Source organism: Protomyctophum parallelum (genome assembly GCF_964188405.1).
Source record: "Protomyctophum parallelum genome assembly, chromosome: 10".
NCBI lineage: Eukaryota > Metazoa > Chordata > Actinopteri > Myctophiformes > Myctophidae > Protomyctophum > Protomyctophum parallelum.
The window spans coordinates 26,819,074-26,843,652 of NC_139704.1; the positions used below are offsets into that span (position 1 = coordinate 26,819,074).

The 24,579-nt window shown below is 44.7% G+C and overlaps 1 protein-coding gene across 1 annotated transcript; it reads left to right on the forward strand.

Moving 5' to 3' along the window:
• The first annotated feature begins 369 nt into the window (after positions 1-369).
• On the forward strand, positions 370-24,579 carry LOC310865764 (WASH complex subunit 2C-like). Its single transcript, XM_083774972.1, has 25 exons — positions 370-572; positions 1,266-1,377; positions 2,018-2,077; positions 2,634-2,761; positions 2,862-2,934; positions 4,631-4,822; positions 5,420-5,613; positions 6,810-6,920; positions 7,608-7,697; positions 7,965-8,066; positions 8,164-8,271; positions 8,964-9,127; positions 10,641-10,773; positions 11,366-11,450; positions 11,635-11,817; positions 12,211-12,413; positions 13,275-13,388; positions 14,662-14,745; positions 16,015-16,338; positions 17,011-17,070; positions 19,210-19,446; positions 19,939-20,164; positions 21,160-21,590; positions 21,860-23,186; positions 23,858-24,579. Exons 1-25 carry the CDS (start codon positions 474-476, stop codon positions 24,004-24,006), a joined length of 4,989 nt encoding a protein of 1,662 aa, XP_083631098.1. The 5' UTR covers positions 370-473; the 3' UTR covers positions 24,007-24,579.

Sequence of the window (24,579 nt, forward strand, 5' to 3'; positions counted from 1 at the left end):
TTGTGTTTTGTGACTGAGCAATGTTCCCGCAATGTGATTCACTTCACTTGTATTACATAGTCTTATGTGTACCCATGTACAAGTCTCGGAACAGCTCCCGCTAAGCATAGTGGAAGCAGAAAGTCCCTGGTTCGATTCCCGGCCCCTGTCGATGTGTCCCTGATCGGTGAACCAATCTCAGCCACGACCCGCCCCTCTAGACCAGAAAACCTAACACGGTTTATTGTTTATTACGGATCCCCATTAGTCCTCACTACAGTGAAGACTACTCTTCCTGGCGTCCAAACACTCATACAATCAAATTAAAACATTATACAATGTAATTCTGCATTACATAGTTAAAAACAAAACAAAACAAAAATAATTGAAGCTTTCGGTCTTCATGCATTCTAGAAAATATATTGCATTACAACAAATTTACAAACTAAACATTGTATATCCTATTAATAATAATATCCGTTTAGAAGTCGTCCATGCGGAGCTACGACGATGACGAGGAGGAAGACGAAGATTCGGACATATTTGGAGAGTCGGACAAAGAGGATGATGATGATGAAGAGGACGACCAGAAGGTGATATGGACCATAGAGAAGCGTCTACTTAGATATCTGTGTGTTTACGCTATAGCCACGATAGTTCAGAGACTGCTAGAATATTATGCACTGTTGATTTTGGCAGCAAATTCAGATTTTAGTTTAGTCATAGTCTTTGGAATAAAGCTTCATTTAGTTTTTGTCATATTTTTGTCATCTGAAATGCTTTAGTGTTATGTCTAGTTTTAGTCGACTAAATATATTGTTGATTTAGTCGACGAAAATGTATTTTAGCGGGCCTTGATCTCGTCGTAATGACTGAAAATAGCCGATCTACAAGCTCACAACGCGCCACGCTGCGAGTCGCGTTGTGAGCTTGTAGATCTGCTATTTTCAGCATGCAACCAAGTGTAAAATTACTTGTCTTTTACTTACACTGGATCTCTTGTCCACTAGTCCCTTCCTAACATTTTAGTCTAGTTTTTATTTGTTGAAGAAAATGTCAATATATTTAGTCTCAGTTTCAGTCATTATAGCTTAGTTTTCATTTTGTTTGTACATTTAGTTTTCGTCAGTGGAGAAAGGATAGTCGAGGAAAAGAATTTGTCATAGTATTAGTCGACGAAATCAACACTGTGCGATAGTTCAGATATATATATATATATATATATATTATGATTAAGTAACACAAATATTAACGTGTCGTGTGGTGTTGTGTGTCGTTGCGTCCAGTCTCTGTGTCACATCCAGAACACAGCAGCACATCAGGCCACGTTCGCGGACGAGCTGGCGGCTCGGATCAAAGGAGATCCTCCCGTCTGCAAGGCGGAGGCCGATCGCACATGTACGTACTCACATGTACTCACGACTGCTTACTCTTTCAGCTTATTATTTACCAACTGCCACTCAAATGTATTATTATTATTTACTTTTTAGTTCCTCACTCATTTCATCTTAGGTGCACAAACTCAATCTTAATTATCATGCTCATTGGTGGTCTTTGGAGCACAGTCCAGAAACCTGTCTACCAGTGATATCATGATGGGGATTCCATTACTCTCTGAATCTCATTGGTGGGCTCTGGACAGTCCAGAAACCTGTCTACCAGTGACGTCATCGTTTGGGATTTCAACCCTATAGAAAGTGCAGTCTTTCTCTTCCTGGAAAGTTAGCATGCTGAAATATAAGCCATTCTTCTAATATAAAAAATATCTAAAACATAATGAGTTTGATACCTTGTTTGTCACTGGTAGGCAGGTTTCTTCAACCCACCAATGACTGAGACAGAACACAGTGAGTAGACCGAAAAGCTGGCAGCTTATAATGAGCATTAGTGAGGAGCAATTAAATGAAGATGGTTTGAAAATGGAATGAAGTGGAGCTATGGTTGGTCTCATGTGTAATTGTGTATGTGTGTGCGGCGTGTGCGCTGTGCATGCGTTGTGTGCATGCTCATGCCTTCTGTTCGTGTCATGTCTCCAAAGCGTTGACGGCAAAGAAGAAAAGTAAAAGCAAGAAAGATCAAAAGCCATCGAGAGCAGCGGGTAGGATCACGTTATTCACATTCATGTTTTGTCACATGCATTTTTCTTTCTGTTGTGTTTCTGTTTCAACAATGCAAACTGGTTGTGTAGTAAATCTCATTCTGTCAGTCATGCATTGTGTGATTAAAAGAAAACTTTGTTTGTGTTACACAGTTAAAGATCTATAATCTGACAGTAATCATTTCTCACAGAGTGTTTGTTCCTTGTCTCTCCAGCTCTTTAATAAACAGGAAAAAAAATTTTTTTATATACCGGTAATATTGTTCCAATAATTCCAATTCGGCTGCTCATTTTTGGTTTTGTTTCATCACTTCCAATTCCATTTATCCTGTATGGGTTCTCTCTGCCTATTGAATGAGATTGATATCCCATACCTGAAAAGGAATGTTCTGTTTACTGAAGAGCTGAAGATTCAAAATACGTGAGGGGAGGACATTTTGGGAATAATGACTAAACTGGGGAGAAAAAAGTGGTAAAAAGCAACAACAAAAAAGGAAAATAGAGCTATGTAACACTTATTTTAATGACTTACACCCTATTTTTTTATACATGGTAGCAGCAGCAGAGGATGCCAACGATGACATGTTCAAGCCACCCAAGATGGAGGACGAGGACTTTTCTCCCTTTGGAGGAAGAGGAGGCCTCTTCAGTGGAGGGAGAGGCCTGTTCGATGACGACGATGAGGTGCGCTGACTTACTTACAGTAGATAATAACAATGTATTCCCCAGTTACATCATGGATTATGGATTGTATGACTGCTGCTTTGCTGTTTTCACTGTCTAGGGCGATCTCTTCTCTGACGCACCGAAACCTGCCCGGCCTGAAGAAAAGAACCAAAGCAGCATGCCCACCACAGGTAGGACACTCCAGTCTACAGTGTGTGAGGGAGAGTCTCATAGTTAAGACTCTAGTCTACAGTGTGTGAGGGAGAGTCTCATAGTTAAGACTCTAGTCTACAGTGTGTGAGGGAGAGTCTCATAGTTAAGACTCTAGTCTACAGTGTGTGAGGGAGAGTCTCATAGTTAAGACTCTAGTCTACATTGTGTGAGGGAGAGTCTCATAGTTAAGACTCTAGTCTACAGTGTGTGAGGGAGAGTCTCATAGTTAAGACTCTAGTCTACAGTGTGTGAGGGAGAGTCTCATAGTTAAGACTCTAGTCTACAGTGTGTGAGGGAGAGTCTCATAGTTAAGACTCTAGTCTACAGTGTGTGAGGGAGAGTCCAGGACACTCTAGTCTACAGTGTGTGAGGGAGAGTCCAGGACAAGTTTCATAGTTAAGCGATATTACACGAGAGGGTGTTCTCTAGTTTATCGTCATAAATGCACGCCTGCGATGCTGCAGAAAAGGCAGCACAGAAGTGCATTAATGATGATAAAGAACACCCTTGAGTGTAAATATTGCAATTTTACAAGAAACTTGCTAGCCTAGCAACCCAGCCTATTCAATAATCCAATAATTGCCTTATTGACTTATTCGTATTTATTTAAGCCTATAGTAATAACAGTTCTGACTTTCTTTTCAGAAAAAAGTGCCATATATATATATATATATATATTATAGGAGGGGGCGGAATCTAACCTGAGTATTGAGTTCACGAGTCCCCCCCCCTCCTGCATCTGGTCTCTCTCAAGCAGAAACGATGAACAGGAAGCAGCGGGACAAACATCTGATATGTCCATAATAATAATAATTCGAGTTGTAGTCTTGTACGGTTGTATTTACATTTGCGCTGTGGCACAGCTTCAATACGTCATCAGTCTCGCGTTGATAAAGAGTCAAGGGATTTGCATGTCTTAATGACTGTTGGTAGGGCGTTCCACATTATGGTGGCATAGGAGCGAAATTAATTTAGTCCCTTGTTTGTGCCGAATCTGGATTGCACATGGTTTGCTGAACTCCCTCTGGTGTTGTGGGTGTGGACTTCGTTGACATTAAGGAAGTATTTAGACAGGTACATGGGTATCTTGGTGGTGTATCGAATCTTGTGGACCAGACCCATTGCAAGATGCTGTAATCTGTCGTCAACCCACACTAAAGTGTGGCTACACTCTAGGCTGCGGTAGACCGGCGATGAGATGTTTCCGTCCGCGGATGTAAGAAAAGGGAAAAATAACCTTCTAAACACTGGCTTTTGGCTCATTTTGAGCATACAAAGGAGTAATAAGCGGATCCGTATGTACAGTTACAGTAGGCTGTCTAACATGTGAGTAAAAGCAAAAAAATATATATTATTATTTTTAATTATTTTTAATTACCGGATTAAATTACATTAAATAAAGACAGGTTTTTACATTCTGGCACAGGCGGGGGGTGGGGTGGGGGGGTGGAGAATAAAACGGAATCCCACGTTCCTGGAATTAATACGGTTAACCACGTGAACCCAGCATTCATATTCTGAGGGAAACATTAGACAAAAAGTAACGCGTTGTGAGCTTTGTGAACTTATTCACAAATTATTATTTTGGCGGGGAAAAAGCGGTCCAAGTGCAGAGACCAGCTCGGGTTCAGTTTACTCAATACACCAACAAAGAAAACAATGTCTTCCTTGTAGAAAACCGCCTCTTCGCTTCCAAGGAGGAGGAGGAGTCGGCGGAGAGCCAAGAGAATGGAACTCCAGGCAAACCCAGGACGCCCTCGGCCCCCAGACCCGTCTCAGGTGGAGGTGGGGGAGGGCTGTTTGACGACGACGAAGGGGAGGATGACTTTTTCAGTGGGAAGAAAAGCACGAAAACGCCCAACACTGGTAAGTGTGATGATGGCCGTTGCTTCAGTTTGCCTCGATTCTTGTCAGCGGTGGACAGTACCTACGTGCATTTAATTGAGAACTATACTCCTTTTTTCATTATCTTTTTCTTTACTTTCACTGCACTACAGCATGTTTCAAAGACACATATGGTACTTTTGACTCCACTAGATTTGTAGGAAGGGACACCCGGGACCCAAACGTACAAAAATACATCATAAATTAACCCCCTGCGCTAACACCCCTGAAGTACAAATTTGAAAGAGCAACTCTGACTTGTTGAGTTGTATTTGACCCGAGTACTGGGGTTGAACAGGCATGTGAACAACTGCATCACAACATGCAACATTTATTATGGTGAAAGAAATCATAAATAGCCCCGTTTCCATCACTGTACTCAAAGGCAGCATTCAAGAGAACTGTCTTTTCCCAACGGCATTAACGTTGCATGCGTCTCCAGTAAAGACATTGATTACCAGACACGGAGTTGAGACTGAGAGCGGCGTCACGCACCAAACTGATCTACAAGCTCACAACACAGAGAGAAATGTTAAATAGAAGTCCCTGTGTTGAGTGTGTGTGTGTGGCTTTGTTCAGCTGGCCAGGACAGACCAAAAGCCAAGAAGACCGTGGACCTTTTCGGCGGAGATGAAGACGAGGATGAGGAGGACGAAGGTGACATATTCAGTGAGAAGTCGAGCGCCCCGCCCCCTCAGAGCACCGTGGCCCTGCCCCCTCCGGCCCAGAGCACCGTGGTGGGGGAGGAGCAGCCCAAAGCTCCCGAGAAGAAGGTGCATGCAATCACTCACTCACTCTCACTCACTCACTCACTCACTCACTCACTCACTCACTCTCACTCACTCACTCACTCACTCACTCACTCTCACTCTCACTCACTCACTCACTCACTCTCACTCACTCACTCACTCACTCACTCACTCACTCACTCACTCACTCACTCTCACTCACTCTCACTCACGCACTCACTCTCACTCACTCACTCACTCACTCTCACTCACTCACTCACTCACTCACTCACTCACTCACTCACTCTCACTCACGCACTCACTCACTCACTCACTCTCACTCACTCACTCACTCACTCACTCACTCACTCACTCACTCACTCACTCACTCACTCACTCTCACTCACTCACTCGTTCACTCACTCACTCACTCACATACATACGTACACACGACTTTGACTTTGACTTACATGCGGGAGACCCAAGTTCGAATCCCGGGCGTGTGTGTATATATATTTATATACACACAGTGCTGTAGTCTAGGTTTTTTCAGACGGCATACCATAATTATTCCCTACGCGGCATGCGCACTCCGCACGTATAGAACCGTACGCTCGCGCATGGTCAATGGATGGAATGATTTGCAGACCAGATTGCACACCTCTGCTTGTGAGGACATTTTGCCAGCCGGTCTGTGGTAACAGTGTTGTTTTTGGCAGCACATTTTTATTTTAGTTGTAGTCTCTTGAATGGTTTTGACACATTTTTAGTCACATGGAATGTATTAGTGTTAGTCTAGTTTTAGTCGACTAAATGTGATGAGATTTTAGTTGACTAAATCTACAAGTGATTTAGTCGACTAAAATGTGTTTTGGCGGGCCTTGATGCCGTCGTAATGACTGATTTTACACTCGTAATGCTGCGACGCGTTGCTTGTAGATGAGCTTGTAGATTTGCTATTTTCAGCATGCAACTAATTGTAAAATGACTTATACTGGATCTCTTGTTCACTAGTCCCTTCCTAACATTTTAGTCTAGTTGACGAAATTGTCAGTATATTTAGTCTTAGTTTTCACCATAGCTTAGTTTTAATTTAGTTTCCATTTAGTTTTCGTCAGTGGAAAAAGGTAGTCGACGAACATTTTTCGTCTTGGTTTTAGTCGACGAAAACAACACTGCGTGGTAACAGAAATATTGGGAACTCCTGATTTAAAGGATAAAGCATTGTTGTTGTTGTTCAGATGCCAGCGGGGGCCGTCTCCATGTTCGGCCCCGGGACCAAGAACCTGCTCTCTGAGGCCCTTCAGAAACGCCAGCCGTCCCCCAGCTGCGACTCTGACAGATCTGACGAGGTATGTCCTCTCTGTCCACACTTTATTTCTCTTTGGTCAGGGAACCCATTCAGTGAAACCCACACGTTTAGCGGTGTACAAGTTATACTTCGTTGTCAAGGTGACTAATCAATGATGACAACGATATAAAATACAATACCATCTGGCGTTACTGAAGGGGAAAAATAATCGACAGAATTTACGTTTCCGAATTAACTGTGGGGCAAGCTAGTTTCAAAGCCTTTATGCTCTCTTCTATCTCTTCCCATCCAGCCATCATATTGACACATTTTCAAATTAAAAATGTGAATAATAATAACATCATTAATAATAATATATTCTGAATAATAGCCGAACATGAATGGTAAATGGTGCATTTATATAGCGCCTTTATCCAAGGCGCTTTACAGAGATTGTGCAATACATTCACCCATTCACACACACACACACACACACACATTCATACACCTTTACATAGATTGTGCATTACATTCACCCATTCACACACCAATGCCGGAGGAAACCATGCAAGGCACCAACCTGCACATCGGGACCAATTAGGGGGTTCAGTGTCTTGCTCAAGGACACTTCCACACTAACTTTGGGGGAGCCCGGGTTTGAACTGGGAACCTTCTCAGTCACTCCTAGCCCTGAGCTACCGCCGCTGAGCCACTGCCGCCCTGAATGAAGCTATTTCTCTGGTTTCAGAATGGACGTCCACCAGATGTGGAGAAGGTTCCTAGCACGCAGACGCACAGACCCGCCACAAGAGGGCTCTTTTCTGACGAAGATTCACAAGTAAGATTTCAGCAAGGTTGAATCCATAGATTAGATATAGAAAGGTAGACTCCTCCCTCGGCTCTGGTGCGCTTGTATCTCGAGAAAATGCAGGCTTCGGTGACGCACATCGCATGCGGAAGCTTGCCAAATCAAAAAAGTTTTTATTTATATATCAATGAATAAACACGAAAACTTCGACATTCTGATTGGTTGACATGACGTTCCAGACTGAAACCTCAAAATAAAATGACCGAATTAGTTTTAATTAGTTTTGTGTCTTTGCAGATAATCCCAAGCCTCCCTAAGAGCCGGTCCCAGCCTGAGCCCAGCAGCCATGCAAAGACCAGCAAGGCCCCTCTGTCCCTGTTCGACGACGAGGAGGAAGAGGTGAAGTAACACGCACACGTTTCAGGTATTTCTAAGCGTGTATTTTAACAGTGAAGTGTCTTCGTGATAACAATCCCGTCTTCCGATCCCCGCACAGGATCTGTTCGCGTCGGCGGCTAAATCGAAGCGCAGCGCGAAGCAAGCTGAAGCCACGACGCCGCAACCCAAGAAGACCGCAGCCAGCTCGCTGTTCAGCGACGACGAGGTAAGCCTGTCTCCTCACGTCACCTCACCGCCATGCACCCTTTATTATATCATTGCTGTCGGGAGGAAACCACCTAACTCAATTTTTTAGGTTTTTTTCAATTTTTTTGCATATATCAGTGCTATTGTGAACACCCTTTACGCCTGTGTGTTGTTTTGAAAATATTGAACCAATGGAAAGTAAAGTAAAAAAACGCTTTGGACAAAACCTCTTAACTCCATTGGACCTTCAAACTGTCTGCTAAAGAAACTAACTCCACCACCTCTCCCCCTCTCATGCAAGTAATTGACGATATACAGTATAAAGTCACAACACCAACTTTGATGAGGCAGTATTGCTTTGTTTTAAAAAAATACGGTTCTCTCATTTTCCTGAAAAAGTTATATTTTTAGTTTCCTGATAAATGAACAGTAGGTGGTTTTTCCCGACAGCAGAGATACTTCTGTCCTACGCACCTGTCACCAACCTGTTGAGGTGTTTTTTGGCCTTTTTCTATATAATATCTAAAGTATAAAATAGGGCTGAAGTGTTTAGGTAGTTAAATTGAATGGCAGGCTGCAAAAACATACACAAAAAGACACATTTTAACAAGTCACATAGCTCAGTGGCCTTGTGGTTTGAGTGTCCGCACTGAGACTGGAAGCTTGTGGTGTTTTGATGTGGTGTTTTGACTTGACACGTGTGATTGACAGGACCAGTGGCTGAACTCCAAAGCCCCTGCAGAGACCAAGACGGGAGGGATGAAGTCCAGCGTGAGCGCCCCCTCTAGTCTCCCCAGCGTCATTACATCCCAGAAAGGCAGTCTCTTTGATAACGATGAAGATGATGACCTGTTTGCTACCACTAAAGTGTCCAGGTATTCACATGGAAGCAATCAATAATAATGATCATTGTGCACTTACGTTAATTAATAACAGCTGGTAACTTCTGACCAAATCCTTTGGGACAGTATAGTATAGTATAAAATGAAATAAACATGATGGACCCGTTACAGGTCCATTTGGTTTGATGTTACGCTCTCTAGAGTAAAATTATTGTTAAACATGATCTGCATTGCTTAATTTAAAAGAATCTACACAATTAGAATGTAGAAGAATGATTATTTTGATCAAGGTTTGCTATATCAATACAGCATGGAATTGTGGACATAATCATGAAGGGACATTTCACCGCTGGAAGAAACTGCAGTCACTCATTGTAGTAGATAACAGTAGCACAATTTGAAATGTGCATCCTATGGCCAGAACAATAATGTAGTCTGTGTGTTTGACTGGATTGCTGAATTCCTAAAATGACCATAATGCTTTGGTGCACTGTTCCTCCTTGTGGAGAGGGGGAGGGCTGTCTTACTGAGACAACGTGTAGTCCAGGAAGGAAGTGAAAAACACATTATTTCACACACGAAACAAACCTAGGAAAGTGTTTTCTTGTGTCCTGAACATCATTAAAATAAGATCTGGTTGCAAAAGGGGTGAAGTGACCCCCTTTAAGTCTTGGGTCTGAGAGGCTAAGGGCCGATTCATACTCCTATTTTAGAGCCGAATAAAAGTCGGTTCGGCGCTGTAGAGCCTACAATGTGACGTCATTTGAGGTTCAGGGGGGCGGGTACCGTCCTAAAGTCGGCTCTTCGGTGCTACTGAAAATTTCTGACGAGCCGAAATCATTTCGGCACTACAGCGCCGAAACAGCAGTAAAATAGGAGTATGAATCGGCCCTTAGAGCTCCAATTTCGTCTCAGACTTTACCCGCAGCGCGGCCCACAATTCAGCCGCTGCCCGAAAATACTAATATAGGAGCTTTCTCTGTCCCTTAATGGTATTTTCGTCCAGCGTCACCCGCTATATTTTTTGCCGACACCGGTATTTGCGCCTAGAGGTGTGGTCATGGGCGTGTTGGCACGCTTTCCCCTAAATTGCTAATTTGGTCACACACATTTGGGAAAGCGACAGTGGAGTTTAAAATCACCCGTAACGCAACACTCTTCCATGGGCTTTAGACCGTAAGGCTATGAAGCAATATAGCACTAACGGATAAGGGATCTATTAAAGGCAATGGCATGACGTGGACTGGTGATTGGTTACATTTGGTTTAATTATTGTAACGCCCAAACCACACCTATGCATAATATAACGGGTAACGGAGGTGTTTAAGGGATTTAGACAGGTAACCAAAATACCAACTTTAGTGGGGAACACCCTTTCCCCACTCCTAAATCCCCAAATAGTGGCTTTAGAAAGATGAGACAAAAATGGAGCCCTATATATCTCATCAAACGGTGGGCCGTGGCTCAAATTAATAATGGACCTTAATATGAAAAGGGTTGAAAACCAACTGGTGTATTAACGTCTCCATTACTGTCCTTGCTGCAGTCAGAAGAAACACCACAGGGTGGCGCTGATGTTTGAAGATGAGGGTGGTGATGATGATGACGATGGTGGTCAAGGATCTCTGTTCGTTTCCAAACCTGCTGATGTCATCAGTGCTGCCACTCCAGCCAATCAGGTGAGTGGGAGGAGTCCATCCTATCTGGATCTGTGCTTCTCAAGGTGTTGAGGGGTCCTTAAGGGGGGGTTCCAGGGAGTCCCCTAGCAAAACCGGTTAATAATGCGTTAATATGAGTATAACCACTTTAACTACTACTGTGTACATTTGCTCTTCAAAATAAGATCTTGAAAGAAATTTGGAACAACGCAAACCATGCCAGTCTTGCATCTTTTATTTTGGAGTGCCGCTTCATCCATTTAGTTGGTTTATGAGTTAAGTTATTATCAAAGCTGAGCACCTACTGCCTCAACCAAGGGCACTTTCCAGGGGAAGCACACCTGGGTTTTTTTATGGGTCCGATGAGTTTGGGAAACAGATACTACTACATTTGTGTAAAAGAAAGTTATTTTAGGTAATCCAGTCGCAGTGTGCCGCAGGTTCGACTCCCGAGCCCGACACGGCCTTTACTGCATGTCATCCCCCATCTCTCTCCCGTTTCCAGTCAGCCTACTGTCTGTCCCTTCAAAACCAATAAAAGGCGTTTCTTAATTTCCTGTTTTTGTCCCCCCACCCCTGTTGAGCAAAACCCTGTACTTCCTCTTTCCTCCAGAGTGGTGCTGCGGCCCCGCCCACAACACCGGCCCATCCCTCTCTGCCCCAGAGAACTGAGGCGCAACTCCCTTCAACAACACCAGGTCTGAGCTGTTAAAGGGATATAATTCATGAATTAAACATGATTGGGGTCATTTCAATTGACTCCAGATAGTGTTTGATTCCGTATTTACTAGATATTTGATATTCATTTTATCTCTTTTATTCCCATCCTATACAAACCCATTCTAACTTCAAACTCCTTTTTTTGTTGCCTCAACGGTTCAGGCCTGCCAGCAGGGGTCAGTGAGGGCAGGAAGAAGCCCCCCGGAGCGGTTAGTCTGTTCGGGGGTATCGACGTCCTGGCCTCCAAGCAGCCCAAGAAGAGCCTGGTGTCGGACCAGGCTGAGCCCAGTGAGAGCATCCTGTCCGGGGGGGACGGCCCCCCGTCGCCTGCCAGCCATGAAAGAAGTACTCGCATGTTTTCTTTTTTACTTCAATAAAAGTATCAATACCGCAATGTTAGAAATACTACTGATTTAAAGTAGCAAAAGTAAAAGTAGTCATTATGAGGATTCAAGGTCCCATTTCACAAGATTTCAAATGTATAAAAAACCTTTAAAAAGGGCAGATGTACAAGTTCACAACGTGTCGCTTTGTGATGTACTGTGAGCTTGGTTATTTTCAAGTGGCTGAAGTGGTTATGTTTTGTAATAATAATCTAAAGACGGAAAGTAACTAATATTTGCCTTTGAGATGTAGTGGAGTAGAAGGAAAAGTATAAGAAAATTGGAAATACTCCAATATAGTGAAAATAAATAAATAATAATAATTATAATAATATATAAATACATCTGCCACCAGCTGTGCCGCTGTCCCCCAATACGAGGGAAGAGAAGAAAGCCAACAAAACGAAGGCCGTCAGTCTTTTTGACCAGGAGGACGACCAGGACGAGGACGACCAGGACGAGGACGACCAGGACGAGGACGACCAAGACGAGGACGACCAAGACGAGGACGCAGAAGGAAGCGCAGCCGCCACACCGGCTGCTAAGAACACACTCAAGGTCTGTAGAACAGCCACCACACCGGCTGCTAAGAACACACTCAAGGTCTGTAGAAGAGCCACCACACCGGCTGCTAAGAACACACTCAAGGTCTGTAGAAGAGCCACCACACCGGCTGCTAAGAACACACTCAAGGTCTGTAGAAGAGCCACCACACCGGCTGCTAAGAACACACTCAAGGTCTGTAGAAGAGCCACCACACCGGCTGCTAAGAACACACTCAAGGTCTGTAGAAGAGCAACCACACCGGCTGCTAAGAACACACTCAAGGTCTGTAGAACAGCCGCCAGGCTGCTAAGAACACACAATGGAAATGCATTGAGGCGGCCATGACACAGTGAGGCCTAAGAACACACTCAAGGTTTGTTTAATTTAACAAAACAAAAACACAACGTTAGAATATGGAGCTGACAGCAGCGATACAGAGCTGTGTGTTAGACCCCCCCCCTCTCATGCAGGCCACAGCAGAGACCACCAGGGTTAGGGTTAACGGTATAGAGGTGTGTGTGTTTGACCCCCCCTCCCCCCCCTCATGCAGGCCACAGCAGAGACCACCGGGGTTAGGGTTAACGGTATAGAGGTGTGTGTGTTTGACCCCCCCCCCTCCCCCCCTCATGCAGGCCGCAGCAGAGACCACCAGGGTTAGGGTTAACGGTATAGAGGTGTGTGTGTTTGACCCCCCCCTCCCCCCCTCATGCAGGCCACAGCAGAGACCACCAGGGTTAGGGTTAACGGTATAGAGGTGTGTGTGTTTGACCCCCCCCTCCCCCCCCTCATGCAGGCCGCAGCAGAGACCACCAGGGTTAGGGTTAACGGTATAGAGGTGTGTGTGTTTGACCCCCCCCTCCCCCCCTCATGCAGGCCGCAGCAGAGACCACCGGGGTCTTCCAGGACGAGGAGCTGCTGTTCAGCCGGACGCAGCAGAGAGACAACGACCCAGATGTTGACCTCTTCACCACCTCAGGGAGAGCTGTGGTCAGTTCACACTCTATCTCTCTCTCTCTCCCCTCCCACCAGACTCAACCTTTCCCTCTGGTTTCCCTCCACACATGCTCCTCATTGCTTGCATCACACCACAGGGCTCGTTACAGAAACCATGTCACACATTCTGAATGGCTGTTATGCCTTTAAAGGTGCAGTGAAATGAAAAGGACGTTTTTCACACTTTTAGACCATATCCGTGGTCATTATATGGGCATACCTAACAATGGATGCCAATTTTTTTTGAAAATTCTCATTTCTGTGTGTTTTTATATCAAAGGTCCATAAAAACGATTGCATTATTTATTTATTAAAACTAAAACGTGCTGCGTGATGACGTGTAGAGATACACATCGATAAAAGCCAATAACAATGAAGCTCACCCGTTTAATTTCCCATATTTGCGCGTCCGTCCATCACAGCTTCTACTGATTACAGAATACTCTGTTTTTATTTCCATTCCAGATAACATCCAGACAGTGTATTACTTGCTTTCAACTTAATCATCGCGCTAGAATATGTATCTGAAAACATTATATGGAAGAAATAAGCCACATAACAGTAAACTGGTTGTGCTGGCCGACCATATGATTTATAAACAAACAACACCACGCTGTTGCGCCTAGCATAGCTACCGTCCCTAGCTACCATCCCATCGCATGAAGGGATGCGACGCTCTGATTGGTTCAGAAACTTCAGACCGGTGTTTCATGTTGAAACACCATTTTCATGTTGTTCACCATTTCCGTTTCACTGCGCCTTTAAAGGTCTTTACATAGCACGCCACGACAGAACAGTTTATGTCATAACAAAGGGCATATCTAAACATTTTACACTGTCAAACCTTCCATGTTTCAACTCTGTACTGAAATCTTTGCACATCTCTAGTCTCTGCTAATGCAGGGGTTCTCAACGTTTTTGGCAGTGGGGACCCCCGGAAATGCGAACCCCGCCCCGCCCCGCCCCCACTCCCCACCACCAATACAAACTGACTGCAAAAATAATCATTAATAATCATATATATAATAATCATAGATATCATAAATGTATAATGAAACCAGATATGAATACTGAAAGTAGATATAATCATTAAGGAAAGTTTATGCATGTTCTATGTGTACTATGTAAACTCATAATAATAAAATATATATATATATTTGCTGATTGCATTCTGCATAGCACCTTGTAAATATTTGTGTCCTTGTATTGTATCTCTTATGTGGACATTTATAAATGATTAAAATGTGTGTGCGTGTTTTTGTTTCAGAGTACAAAGGCAGCAGCACCCAGTCTGTTCGCTGATGATGATGACGATGACCTCTTCACCTCCATCAAGCCTAAAGCTCCACCGGTACACATGTCTTTCCACCATTTGATGAGATTTAGCCTCTCAGACCCAAGACGTAGAATATTTTGTTGGGTACAATTTTGTCCACAATTGCATGCTGAATTGATGTTTGTACCATTAGGAGAGATAACAGGCAGATGTTGATTAAAATTACAATTATTATACATTCTCCAATTGTGTAGACGTCTTGTAAATTAATTCATGCAGATGTTTAACAATCATTGTACTCTTGAGAGTGACACGTGGTATAAATAATAACACTATTTGTATAGCACCTTTCATGACATGAAATGCAGCTCAAACAGAGAATAGATAAAAAAGGAAAAGCAAAGGCATAAAATGGTATTAAAATAATAGCAGTAATGTCTGGGCACCCGACTGGTAATTCAGTCGCAGTGTGCCGCGGGTTCGACTCCCGAGCCCGACACGGCCTTTACTGCATGTCATCTTAAAAAAAAAAAAAAAAATCTACAGAGGCTGCCTGTCGAAGGCATAGTGGGACTCGTGGGAGTTTGTTCCACGCTGTCAGCCCGTAGAAGCAGAAAGCTGCTTCACCGTGTTTTTTTAGTTGCCATTTTTAGGCAGGCCAGCAGTGGAGGGCCTGAGGGGCGGTTTGGGACATATCTAGGCAGGCATTCATGTAGCCCCTTTCGGGACCCGGTTACCTTTTCAGAATTTTGGACGGCGGTACCCTAGGGTCCCTTCCTAGTTATTCCACTCCCCATAGGACGCAGCTTTACCTAATGTCTGTTCACGGAGACCCGCACGGGGGGGTTCGTGAGATGTTTCAAAGATGCATACAGCAGCAGTAGGAGACAGCGGTTAATTATTTGTAATGGGTTTTTTTTAAGTTTTGGCTTCTCTAAAATTCTCTCTTCCTCACTTCCCATGTCACGCCTCCCACACCGAGACTGGCTAGCTGCACGTCCTAGTTACTGCCTCTGATTGGCCAACCGCGTACATGCAGGATGTTTTTAATGCTGTTGTGTCTTGGGAGGCGGGACATGGGAAGTGAGGAAGAGAGAATTTCAGAGAAGCCAAAACTTAAAAAAAAGTCCAAAATTCTGAAAAGGTAACCGAGGGTCCCGACAGGGGCTAGCGGTCATGTAAGGTAGGTGTGAGACCAAATAAAATAATTTGCAGTGAAACTAAAACTGGAGCAATAGGTTCTCTCATCTTAGTTTTAGTCATCTCAGATGAGTTAAGGACCTCCTTGAAAAGCAGACGAGTCTTCTCAAGGGGGACTAATAAACGTCCTGTTTCCGTACGCAGAAAATAGCAGAGAAGCCCAGCAAACCTAAAGATGACGCACCTCTGAAAGCTGCCAGCCCCGCACCAGAACCTCTGAAACCACCGGCTACCAGCCCTGAACCAGACACTCACAAGCCACCGGCCACCAGCCCTAAGCCACCGGCCACCAGCCCTGAACCAGACGCTCACAAGCCACCGGCCACCAGCCCTAAGCCACCGGCCACCAGCCCTAAGCCACTGGCCACCAGCCCCGCACCAGATGCTCACAAGCCACCGGCCACCAGTCCTGCACCAGACGCTCACACGTCACCGGCCACCAGCCCTGCATCCACGCCAGAGAATGAGGTATGACTGTTTGTTGCATATCTGGAAACCTCATTATCCATGCATTTCTCTGCTATCCAAAAGACCAGCTATGTCCAAAATATTAACATTTGAGGAAATGAAAAAAATAAAACTATGTTTTTAGAACAACACTCATCAAAGTCGGAACGGTGACTTCATACATTGTCAGATACTTGAATGTGTCCTTATATGATAACCTTACCCAAATACAGCTCAAGTGGAGTTAGGAGGTTTTTGACCATTAATGTGGATATAGGGTTTTTCCCTGTCTGACTTTGTCATCCTAATCAATGGGGGACAAACCAGCTAACTCCACAAGTTAGAGTTGGGTGGTTGGATGGACAGTTTGAGGATCCAATGGAGTTAGGAGGTTTAGTCAGAAGTGCTTTTTTAATGCTTTTTATTGGTAAGATATTTGTAAAACCTACACACCGATGTAAATGGTGTTCAATATCACTGATTCATAATTATTTATATTATAAGTTGAATAATGAGAGATAGCTGGTAGTTGCCGGACAGCGACGATATACAATATATGGCATGTATGTATGGTTATGTCATTTTGATCAAGAGAAAGCTATTAATTATATTTATTTTGCATATTATGCTTAAAAAATGATGTTACTAGACAATGTAATTCTGAACCTGTTATGTTGTTGTTTAACTGCACAGAAGCCTGCAGCAAGCTCTGTAAAATCTAAAGAGCCCTCATCAAGGATTGGAAAACTCCAAGTAACGTGTTGTTTTTTTAGCATTCTCTGCTTTTATTCCATCTGAAAAGACTTTGATATTTCCTACTATGTTTCCTCCGCACGTTTACACCTTGTAGCTCTCTCTGTTGAAGCAACGATTCTGTGGACTCCCTCAACATGGAATTTAAAGTTTACACACAGGACAGCACGGCTGTAATTCTACTTAACCCATTTTAGACCTGAGGTCTATTCTTTAAAAAAAGTTTTCAGAAACCCCCCCCCCCCCCCCTTGTAGATCTGCTATTTTTCAATAGTTAAGGTATAACAGAATGCTTAAAAAAACAGAATGGGTTAACAATGCTCTTTTTGTTCATGTGATTTATGCCAGACTTTGTATGTAGTTTTAATCATAGTCTTTAGTTTTAGTCATATTTTAGTCACCTGAAATGTTTTAGTTGTCTTAACCCATTCTGACCTGAGATCAGATTCATACGAGTTTTCCACTGGACACACACTGGTCTGATTAACCCATTCTGACCTGAGATCAGATTCAAAAAATGTCAGTCGTTCTTCGATTTTTCAAAAAATAGCAGACCTACAAGCTCGTATCGCGCCACTCGGTGGCGCGGTATGAGCTTGTAGATCTGCTATTTTTCAATAGCTAAAGCATAACATGATGCCAACACCAAAATGGGTGCCCGGTCAGAATGGGTTAATAATAACATGAGATTTTAGTAGACTAAATCTACAGTTGATTTAGTCGACTAAAATGTATTTTGGCCCTCCGTGATGGCGTTGAAATGTCTGATTTATACTCTGCTGTGTGCCGAGAATAGCAGATCTACAAGCTCACACTTATGTTCGGAGAGTGACACCTGTCCTGCACACAATCAAACGACTTGTCTTTTAGTTCTACTGGATCTCTTACCCACTAGTCCCTCCATAACTTAAGTCTAGTTTGTATTTGTTTTTATTTAGTTTTTGTCAGTGAAAAAAGAAAATCGTCATAGTGTTAGTCGACGAAATCAACACTGTAAAGATCAGCTTTCCTTAGTTGTTATCCATGTAGTTAGTATGTAAAGGACGAGGATCAATGCCTTCCTCTCCTCTTACCTGCCAGCTCCATCTTCAGCATCCTCCTCTCATCCCTCCTCTGTGCTAAAACCATCTCAACCTCTCCTGAGATCTCCTCTCTTGTTTCATCCCCCAACCTTCTAACCTTGGCTAATCGTCTACTTTAATGTAGTCATTTCTGATATTGTCACTACTAATGAGAATCGTGGCGGCCTCAATTCACCATTTGGCAAACTTCTGATTACCCTGACTGACTAACCAGCAGGCTCTTTCTGCTTTGTTCCACCCTGGTTCCGCCTTGTTTATGTTGAATTTGGTGGGTTTATGTTGAACAAGGCGGGACTTGACAAAGGGTGAATTCTACCAACTCTGCCTCCTTTTCTTTCCGTCAGTGCCACCGTTTTGCTTCCAAGCCTTTACAGTATGTCTCACTACCGTCCTATTACATGTTCACTCTCACTCTGGCTGGCACCCTTCTGTCACAAATCACTACAGACACTTTCCTCCATCTGTTCCACCCTGGCTGCACTCTCTTCTTCACCTCTCTTCCACACTGACCTGAGGACCATTCTACGAATGTCTTCTGAAAAACCTATGTTTTTATGTCAGTCAAACATTTTCATGACCAAGGACCCCCAAAAATTAAATGTAATTGGCCGTCGACCCCCATCTGAAAATATGTTGTGTCCCCCCACCGCCCCCCCCCCCCCCCGTTAAAAACGTTAAAAACGTTCGCTCTGAAAGAATATATATTCAAAGATGCACCACATTTTCACATATATTAATATTTTTCAATAGCTAAAGCATGACATAATGCTTAACACCAAAAGGGGTTCCCGCCCCAAATTGTGTTAAGATAGTTGACCACAGGTATTTAACCTCCTTCACCTTCACTACATTCTACTCCTTACGGTACATCCTCACTGTTCCACTGTCCTCTCTCTCTTGTTCACGCACACATATTCTGTCTTACTCCTTCTGACTGTCGTTCCTCTTCTCTCCAGTGCATGCCTCCAGTGTCTCGTATATTCATTATGGTGTGTATAATGGAGTTATACAGTGGCCATATTTCACTGAGGTGTTTTGTTTCCTTTTCCCCATCCAGGCCAACCTCGCGATCAACCCCGCTGCCTTACTGCCCGGCGCCGTGCCTCGTGTCCCCGCCGGGGCCGTCGGCGTGCTTCCGGGCCCGGCCACGGCGGGCTCTTCCTCCGGGGTGTCCAGCTCCAGCTTGACCCCCAGCCCCACGACCCCCGTGAGGACCCCCCAGACGGACGGCAGGGAGGGAGGCACCGGCTTCGAGAGCCCGGTCCAGGTTGCTGCTCTGCAGAGCGCCAACAAGGTGGGTCGGGGAGGAGCTGGCAAGCCTTGGCCCATTTAGACCTGAGAAAAAAATTCTTCTGAATCCTAAAAGTTTTCTGAAAAACCTGTGTCTATGTCAGTGGTGCTCAACCTTTTTCATGCCAAGGACCCCCAGAATTATCTGTATTTGGCCGCGGACTCCCATCTGAAAATATGTTGTTCCAGGGACCCCACCAGAAGCAAAACAAAACGTTTGCTCTGAAAGAATATATATTTAAAGATTTGCACCTCATTTTCCCGATTTATAAATATAATCAGACCTACAAGTTCATAGCGCGCCACCGAGTGGTGCGCTATGAACTTGTAGGTCTGCCATTTTTCAACAGCTAAAGCATAACACCAAAAGGGCTTCCCACCCAAAATGGGTTATACCAGTGATCACCCGGGGGGGGAGGGGGTCCCCAAATTATTACATATTACTTACATATTTTTCTCTCTCTCTCTCTCTCCCCCCCCCCCCCCCCCCTGGCAGAGTCGTGCCAAAGGCTCGGTGCGCCGGAGGCCCCAGTCCAGAGCAGCGAGGCAACAGGCTGTGCAGACGTCTGGGGAGGACGGGCAGGAGGACACCCTGGGCCTGGACGAGGACAGACGCGCCCCCTCTCTGTCCCCCATGGCCTCGTCTCCTCAGGTCCAGCCCACTGTCCGTCCAACTCTAGCTGACTCCGCCTCCAGCACCGCCCTGCCATCTCAACCTCCAGGTGGGCAGGAACCTCTTATCTCCATATTCTAATGCAGTGGTTCCCAAAGTGGGGTCCGGGGACCCCCAGGGGTCCTTGAGGGAGTTCCAGGGGGCCCCCGGCTAAATTATAGTTTGGAACCAAATGGACCATTATGGGCCTGTAACTCTGAAAGTGTACAAAATGTTTGTACGCTCTGAGTTAAATTAACATTGATTTTACAATATAAATTGTGGGTCCCAGAGATAGACATGCCATTAAATGGGGGTCCGTAGACTAATGCATGTCAAACAGGGGGTCCTTGAATTTAAACGGGTTGAGAATCACTGCTAGAGCCGTAAGAATCTTCTCTAATGGGAATTTGAATCCTGAAAAGTAACAATTTTACAAACATGAGGTTTCCACCCGAGACCACAATAATAATCCCCTGATTGCAATTATTTGAGTCAAACGCAGTTTCATAATCATTGCAGAAATAGATGATCTGCAGTGCACGCTAGATCGGCTATTACAGCAATTTCTTTGAAAGTATACAATTATTAAGTATAATATATATGGCTTGTTTGGACCATAGTACTGTATTTATGTTGATTATTGGTTACCGGTCGTCCATCAGTAGCATATTCTTTGTATATTCTAGTCTGTCCTGTGCAATGCGTTTACAAAGTAAAATCCAAATATTCAAAGACAAAAACCGCTACACATGAATCGTTAATCACCAAGTAAACTCCTCAAAATGTTTGCACCTTTTTGCCAACAGCAGACGCCTGCTGGCAGGCGTCTGCTGCTGGCAGGTTGCTCAAAACGAGAATGATTACCAGAAGTCAATTTTGGGTGATTTTAAATTATTGTGTTACTCATTCCACAATTGCACAATACTTACCTACGTTATACCTCGTTTGTAAATGCGACTAATCGACGATAGGAATGATATAAAATACAATAGTAATTACTATCCAAACTTTTTGTGAGGAGAATAAATCAACTAAAATGCCATGATTGTGCCAACCCAACAGTAGCTGCTCCAGGCAGACCGTCTGTCCTCACGTTGCCAGTGTCCACACACTCTGGACAGAAGCCTTCTTCTACGGGGAGCGACCACAAGGCCACGCCTCCGCCCCAACCGGACGACCTGTTCGCCTCCGACGGTCTGTTTGGCTCCACGCCTGCCACTAACCACGCCAGGCCCGCTTCCCGAACCGCAGCCAAGAAACCTGTGGCGACGCAGCAGTCGAAGACGGAGACGAGTGCGCTTCCGTCCATCTTCGATGACCATGGCAAGGGCGATCTCTTCCGGAAGGTCAAGCCGAGGTCGACGGTGAAGAAGGCCAAGGCCTCGTCGTCCTTCCTGGAGGAAGACGATGGCGACATCTTTGGGGCCCCGGCGCTCACGCTCAACAAAGAAGCCAAGAGCAGCGGTGCTCTGACCCAACCAGACATCTTACAGGTAGGGCAGTGATTCTCCCCAAAAAAGGACCACGCACCCCCCATAAATAACAGAGTTACCAAACGTAGCTCCTAACCCTACACTTTAACTGTTAATAGGACTAATCCATTTAATCGATTATAACAAATAATCAATTTTAGTTTAAATAGTACTTTTAAATATTATTATTTATTATTTTTGTTATTTTGGTGCTAACCTTTTGACACACATGTTTAAAACAGACTAACCAAGAAGTGTTTTGGATTCTTGTGTGTTTTGTTGTCCCCCAGGATGAAGTTACCTCGGTGCCTAAAGCTCCCAAGAAGCAGAGCGCTCAGTCCCTGGACGACGCCAGCCTGTTCGATACGAAGCAGACCGTTCAAGACGCCAGCCTGTTCGATAAGAAGCAGACCGCTCAGGACGCCAGCCTGTTCGATACGAAGCAGACTGACGCCAGTCTGTTCGATACGAAGCAGACTGACGCCAGCCTGTTCGATACGAAGCAGACCGTTCAGGACGCCAGCCTGTTCGATAAGAAGCAGACCGCTCAGGACGCCAGCCTGTTCGATACGAAGCAGACCGCTCAGGACGCCAGCCTGTTCGATACGAAGCAGACCGCTCAGGATGCCAGCCTGTTCGATAAGAAGCAGACCGCTCAGGACGCCAGCCTGTTCGATAAGAAGCAGACCGCTCAGGACGCCAGCCTGTTCGATACGAAGCAGACCGCTCAGGACGCCAGCCTGTTCGATACGAAGCAGACCGCTCAGGACGCCAGCCTGTTCGATAAGAAGCAGACCGCTCAGGACGCCAGCCTGTTCGATAAGAAGCAGACCGCTCAGGATGCCAGCCTGTTCGATAAGAAGCAGACCGCTCAGGACGCCAGCCTGTTCGATATGAAGCAGACCGCTCAGGACGCCAGCCTGTTCGATAAGAAGCAGACCGCTCAGGATGCCAGCCTGTTCGATAAGAAGCAGACCGCTCAGGATGCCAGCCTGTTCGATACGAAGCAGACCGTTCAGGACGCCAGCCTGTTCGATACGAAGCAGACCGCTCAGGATGCCAGCCTGTTCGATAAGAAGCAGACCGCTCAGGATGCCAGCCTGTTCGATAAGAAGCAGACCGCTCAGGATGCCAGCCTGTTCGATAAGAAGCAGACCGCTCAGGATGCCAGCCTGTTCGATAAGAAGCAGACCGCTCAGGACGCCAGCCTGTTCGATAAGAAGCAGACCGCTCAGGATGCCAGCCTGTTCGATAAGAAGCAGACTGACGCCAGCCTGTTCGATAAGAAGCAGACTGACGCCAGCCTGTTCGATAAGAAGCAGACTGACGCCAGCCTGTTCGATAAGAAGCAGACTGACGCCAGCCTGTTCGATAAGAAGCAGACTGACGCCAGCCTGTTCGATAAGAAGCAGACCGCTCAGTCCCTCGACGCCAGCCTGTTCGATAAGAAGCAGACTGACACCAGCCTGTTCGATAAGAAGCAGACCGCTCAGTCCCTCGACGCCAGCCTGTTCGACGACAACGTTGACATCTTTGCTGACCTGACGCCCAGCGCAAAACCAAAAGACAAGTCCAAGAAGAAGATGGAGACCAAGTCGATATTCGACGACGACATGGGTAAGTACAAGTACAAGTGAAGGGTCGCTTTTAAATATTATTTCTCCATATTATGCCTTAGATTTGAATACAAACGTTTCGGCAATCCAGCCATAGTCAGTCAAAGGACACCCTTACCCATTCTGTCTACTCTGCGTCTCAGAGGAAGACTGTGGTCAGAACCCTGATTCTACCAGTGACATTATCTCTCTAGGCAGTTTTGGCCATTTCTATTTATGCATGCTAACCCAGTGGTTCCCAAAGTGGGGTCCGGGGAACCCTAGGGGTCCTTGAGGGAGTTCCAGGTGGTCCCCAGCTAAATGATAGTTAGGAACCAAATGGACCCTTATGGGTCTGTAACTCTGAGAGGACCCTAACGGGTACATTTGGTACACTCTCAAAATGTAAACATCAACAACTTAAATTAACATCGATTCTACAAATGTCTTCTAAATCCGGACAGTTTTCTGAAAAACCCATGTTTCTATGTCAGTGGTTCTCAAAATATTTCGTGTCAAGGACCTCCACGTTTAAAAAAGAATAGCAGACCTACAGCTCGTAGCGCGGCACCGAGCTTGTAGATCTGCTATTTTTCAATAGCTAAAGCATAACAATAATACTTTAAAACACCAAAAGGGGTTCCCTCCCAAAATGGGTTAACAGACTATTTCATGTTCATTTTGTCTCCAAAGATGATATCTTCTCGGTAAAACCCGTGACAAAGGCTCCCAGCAAGTCCAGGAAAACCCCGACATCATCATCGCAGGACACGATTACGGCCGAGGATCCTCCTCCGGCCAACATATTCGACGATCCGCTGAACGCGCTTGGCGGGAACTGAAGCATTCTCCCGTCGGGGGCCCAGACGTGTACAATTATCGTGCATCAAAATGCTATTTTTTTGTCATTTCAAAGACAGAAGGATCTGAAGGACCGAGGATAACACTGTTGATATAATATTTATATGAAATACTGTGGCTTATTCTTGCAAGGAAAAATTAAAAGGAGCAAATGAATGAAAGTGATTTCGATCAGCTTCCAAAAAAAGAAATCATCTCAAGAATAACAGAATATAGAGCAGTTGTTATGTACTGTGTCTTAATTTAATATACATGATAGCACTTTATAAGCATTCTATATGCTTACCCTCGAGGCCTGCAGACAGTATGATATACGGTAAATGATTTGTTTCATTATGCTTTTTGTTAGTCCTTTTTGGCTTTGCCATTCTGAGATTCCATGTCTTTGGTTTTGTGCCATAATATCATGTCGCTATGATTGATCCATAATGTTTAATTACCCAGTTAGGCATTTCAAGAACGTTTTTATTAATGATTCATCCATTTCTTAACTTGGCTGTGATGAAAAGGAAATTTGTTTTTAAGTAAAAAGAAAAGAAACATATTTTATCCTA